The 5,553-nt window shown below is 40.8% G+C and overlaps 1 protein-coding gene across 1 annotated transcript in view; it reads right to left on the reverse strand.

Annotated features, from left to right (window-relative positions):
• Window positions 1-539: 539 nt before the first annotated feature.
• WDR19 (WD repeat domain 19) overlaps window positions 540-5,553 on the reverse strand; it is a gene marked incomplete at its 5' end in the record, with an annotated part of 46,323 nt that continues 41,309 nt past the window's right edge. The window contains 4 exons of the mRNA XM_010289921.1: window positions 540-654; window positions 1,180-1,256; window positions 3,085-3,208; window positions 5,177-5,327. Coding sequence (XP_010288223.1) covers window positions 540-654; window positions 1,180-1,256; window positions 3,085-3,208; window positions 5,177-5,327 — 467 coding nt within the window. The remainder of the gene's footprint in view (window positions 655-1,179; window positions 1,257-3,084; window positions 3,209-5,176; window positions 5,328-5,553) is intronic.

Here is a 5,553-nt window from a genome sequence, read left to right on the forward strand (position 1 = left end):
AGTGGTCTCATTTGTTGAAATGAGTATTTCACTGTGTTGCTGTTAGCCTGGGAGATAATTCTTAGTATATTCTGTTAAACAGAGAAGCTAGGATCTACATGACCTTCAGCTCATGTCACCTGCATTGTAGATCTGCTCCTTCTGGTCAGCATGTCCCTCTTCCTATACTTCAACACCTGTTGGCAGATCTATAGAAGGATTTGATGATGCTGACATCTTCAAACTGTTCTCTGTACTACTGAAGCTACATGGTGTTCAAGAACATGTCACAGATAATGTGATCATAGAGGTAAATGGGTTTAAAGCCTCACAACTGGAATGATTGAACAACAGGGTTAGTTGCAGGCATGCAAACAGCAGTAGGTTTTGCTACTGAGGGCAAAGAGGCAATACAGCTGAGCCTTGGGTCTCTGCTGTGTCGACCCAGGCTCTCAGTGTGATTCTTGAACACTGCATTTCCCTTGCCAGGAAAAACTCCTAATGTCCTCTGAAACGAGCCCTGTTAAGTAAAAAGTACCAGCTCTGGCATGTACCTGAATTTATTGGTCCCCATCTTCTGGTTTGAGGTACTGCGTGCAGTCATTTATTTTCTTGAGATGAACAACATTAATCCTTTCAGAACACATTGGACATATGTTTTCAGTCTGTAATATGCTGTTTTAAAAGAAAGGTGACTGGTCACATGAGAATTCTTAACATTTTCAAAGGAACAGCTGGGCCTGAGGCAGAAAGCATAGAGGCAAGTTCTGACCTATGCTATGTAACAAACACAGGCCAGAGCACCAGCTACTTCTGTCTCAGCAGAGCAAAGGTTGGTTGGTTGGTTGGTTTTTAACACTGAGAACTAACCACCACAGGGAGGCTGCTGCTGTTTGCATGGGTGTGAGGAAAATTTGGCAATTAACAGTCTGTGCAGCTTCACAGTTGCAGACATCTGAACAGAGCTATCCAGTCCCCCTCTCACAGGTGATTGATTACTGGGAACAAGAGCTTATTATCATAGTTTTTGGTCCACTTTGAAGCCATGTTCTGCAAGTATGTTAGAGGAAATTATCAAGTAATGGGGATTCCTCTTTTACCCCCCACCTCCAGCACAGGCTGTTAACATGTTTTTAGAACAAAATGAAACACTATGAACAAACAGTGGAATCCTGCAGCAGAAAACAAATCCCAACTTACTTCTTGAATTCTGAGTAGAGGGCAGGAAAGTCGCAGTGGGGGCAGACTGTCCAGTCATCTCGTACCATATGCCGACCCTGCACGCAAAAGCCACAAGTAATTCAATGGCAAGGGCTGTCTTAGTGCACTGGGCACTTGGTTCTGCCACTGTTACTGTGGAAAAAGTCTCAGCAACCGAGTTCTAAAGATTGTGAGGAATTAATTAAAAAAACAAAAACCACAATAGTGTTACTGTGGTTTGATTCCTGTGTAAATTCTGTAACCAGAAAGGCGCTCTCAGTGAGATGCAGTGTTTTCATTATAGTTCGCATTCCTCTTTTATTAAAAAGAAATCTAAAAATGCGTTGAATTACAATTTTAGGAATTCTTTTAGTTGGGCAAGTTTAGAATGTTACCTGTTGATCCGGGTCTAGAGATGCACATAAATCCACTGGGATTTTTGGGGTTGCATGTGACATTAAAAAAATGCCCACAAAGCCACATCCCCTGAGCCCCAGAGGTAGCATTCAACGCTGTCAAGTTTGTGAGCGTAGTGACTGCCTTGGACTTGCCTCTTGAAACAGAAATGATTTCCTCTGTTTTGGTATGGCTTACCCATTATTTGCTTTTGATACAAAGAATTCATATGTACATTCCTACTACTATAAAATGCAACAGCACCTTTAATTATATTGAGAGATTTATGTTCTAATGTGATGAGCAACAGCTTACGACACTCTCGTAAGATATTTGAAAATGCTGTGTTCCTAATGGTGTTATAAATACCTGTGCTGTAAATCAACTATAACCAAGACAGAGCCTGACTAAATAATGTGAAATATACACGAATATGTACATTATGTTTCGGCCCATAAAGCTATATTTAAAAGCCTTGGGTTTTTTGGTTAAGATAATACTTACACGGGTCATCTTATTTTGCTAAACCAATAGAGTAAAAAAATAGATAATGGCTATTAATTTTTTTTTTAAGACTTAATTCTTTAGTTTTAATAAAGAATGCTAACTCCAACACTGGATTTCTGCTCAAGTAAATTTTGATTTTTCTGTATTCTAGTGTGACAAATCACTTGAACCTAGTAAAAATAAAGTGTTACAGAGTAGCTAACCTCAGTAATAAGGATTTTGTAGTGATACTGGTAACAGTGGGCTGCATGGCTTTCCACTGGGAAAGGTACGTCATCCATACCTTTTCAGTATGCTTTAAAGTATCCTGAAATAAAAATGTTGGAACTTTGCATTTCTGTAAGGATCAGTAATGTAAGAAACACTAAAGTCACTGGCTGAGCCATTACTTAACCCTCGAAATGCCTAAAAATTCTGGTACATTCTGGGCATTGCCCCAAAACAGATTGGCGGGGGCGGGGGGGCGAGGAATTTTGTTGTTTTTTTATGTAAAGTCATGACAGTCTGGAGTTTATGGGGGCAGAGCTGTGCCCTCCACAAGGTCCTGTATGTGAAAGAAGGGGGACTTCCACCTCTGCCCTTACTGCTCTGAGCAGGGGGCTGAGCTGGGGAGGTGCCAGCACCCGCAATGCCCTCCTGCCCCTGTGCTCTCCCGAGCGTGCCAAATGCACGTGTGCTGGTTGTTCCGGGGAGTGCCGGTGCACCAGCTGCCTTTTCCAGAAGCTGAAGTCTTCCAGAACTACTTTGTGATTTTACTGTCACTCTTCAAAGCCTGCAACTTGTAGGTGGCAACTAAGGATGCTCTACGCTACTTAAAAGAGGACAAGAATCGTTTTTACTGATTTGGTAACAGCTTGGAGAAAAAACCCAAGAAACCAACCCACAAAACCATCTTGCTTGAATCTCCTAGCAAACCAAAGATGTGCAGATGAACTTATTTTTAGAAGGAAAGAAAAGCTTTGTGTTCATTCTTGCGCTGCAGAAAATAGCGCAGACACTCACAGTTGCAATGCAGTACGGGAGATTGTTTTTACAGCCGGGACACAAAAGTTCACACTCTGGGAGTTGGAACGCACAGTATGGACAGGCCGTTGTTGGCTCTTCTGCCTCTGTTGTGTCTGGACGTCTAGAAGTAAGATACAAATATGAATAAAAACCTCAAGTGCTTTGAATTTGAACGAAGATGTTTTACAATGCCTTTAATACTTAGCAAGTGTTTCTCCTTTAAGTTACTTGCATACCTTCCAGTTGCTGTTGCACATTCTACCAGATTATTCCTTTTAACTATCGCCTAAGCTTTATAGCAATTATGTAAACTCAGAAATAGGTCATTTTCCATCTAATTTGAAACAATACGACCTTGTTCAAACTGTAACAGATCATAATACTCATAGCCTCATAACCTTGGAGACAATTAAATGGCTACCATAGTTATCTTGACACTTTGTAGAAAGCCTAATTTCTCATTTTATTAGCCTGGCCTGGGCATGTGTGTTTCCCCCACAATGACCTCCTCCTTTGTCTCCACTTAAGAAATCTGAGGTATGGAGAAATATGATAGATTAAGAACAAGTCAACATGGCTTTTAATATTGAAGTCATCTTTTAGAAGCTTACTGGAACATTCTAGAAATATTAACAAGCAGGCAACAGGGAAGAACTCTGCATGAATTTAAAAAAATTGTTAAAGGATCCTAAGCAGAATAGGATAAACAGTTCTCACAGTACACGTCTGTGGTAACCTGCTGCTGTTCTGCATGCCCGTAAGATACAAGAGAAAACAACATGATGCCTCATAAAATACAAGTGAAAATAACACGATGCCGCAGCTCGTATATAATATTCAGGCTGATATGGGCCAGGGGCAGCTTCAAAGAAATACAGAAGAACTTTGAGACAGAAAATACAAGGGTGGGGGGAAGCCAGAGCAAGGCCTATTGGAAAAAGTGTCCACGTATAAGATGATGGACTATGAACTGCTGTTGCTTAGGAGCAAGATCTTGCAATTACAATACATGCTATGAAAACACTGGCTTGCTTTAGAACGTCAAAGGTAATCAAGTAGGGTGGAACGGAGACTCCTGCTACTACATAAATCCATGGGCTGCCCACATCTTACACACAGTGCGTAGTTTTGGTCCTGCCTCTTCCAAAAAGGTTGTAGAAGAGTTTCAGAGAAGGGCCATAAGGATCAGTATTGGTGAACAAATAGCTATGTAAGCAGAGACTCTTAAGGTCATGAAAAAATATGACTGATAGAGGGGAATGAAAAAAAGTGGAGCTCTATAAAACCGTGACAATGGAAAGGCCAGATCTCACCCAAGAGGAAAACTACGAGGCATCACATTTAACTAGCTAGGGACCATTCGTGACACAATGGGTAACAGAGCGAAGGAACTTCTTATCACAGGATTCACCTGTTAAGAATTTACATGGCTTCAAGCAGAGACTGGATAAGCTCATGGAGAGCTTAAAGACTTAATAAATACCTCACACACCCATATGGGCTCAGCAAGTCCCTGAGCCTCAAAATGGTTAGAGGCTAACAGAACAAAGACGACAAACATTACATATACGTGCCCTGCTCTTATCCACTCTCCTACACTTCCTCCTTTGGCAGAAAATATTGGCTAGGATCTGTCAAAACAGAGCTTCAGATAGAGAAGAAAATGTCGAGAATTCATCTGTTTTATTTGCCCTTTCATTCTTTCATCTTATCTTAGCCATTCAGTAGTCTGACTCACAGAGGAGCATACTGCTGATGCTGAAGTAGCGAACAGCTTACATGTACATTCCCAACTAGAGAACACAGAGCCCCATGGCTGTACTTATGTCTGTACGGACAAGATGGAAAATGTTACTGCTGGCTAGGAAGCATTTTACATGTACGCTGCATTTAAGGTTTATCACGTCCAAGGGAACAGAACAGCCTTTAATTTTCAGGGAAGGGGGAAACCGTTCTTAGCCTTCCAAATTTGAGACAGTGAAATAGTAAGAAAACAGGACAAAGCCAGTAGGCTTTATAAGCAAAAATAACATTACAAACAAAGCCTTGATACTGTGTACATTTGAAAGTACAGATTAACACTGCTCACCTGACCATTGCTTCAATTTTCTTTTTGTATTTAAGATCTATTTTATTACGATACTCAGGTCTCATCAACATAGCAGCAAAACTGAAGGCCGAGTTCTTCAATCCTGCTCTGTGGCACTCGATTACAGCTGAAGTCAAAATTGGCACAATGTCTGTAATAGAATGAAACAATGATGTCAAATATTTATTTACCAATATTAATGTTGAAAGCCTTTGAGCTAATACGGCTAAAAAGGTACTGATAAAAAATGACAGTATTTTTCTTCTTCCTCATGGTACACAGTCACACAATTTGTGCAATGCCTGGAACCATACACAAGAAAATCATGGTTTCACCTCTCGCTGCCTTACATTTCTGAAGCTCAGCACAACAGCAGG

The sequence above is a fragment of the Phaethon lepturus genome, unplaced genomic scaffold, assembly GCF_000687285.1.
Source record: "Phaethon lepturus isolate BGI_N335 unplaced genomic scaffold, ASM68728v1 scaffold11256, whole genome shotgun sequence".
NCBI lineage: Eukaryota > Metazoa > Chordata > Aves > Phaethontiformes > Phaethontidae > Phaethon > Phaethon lepturus.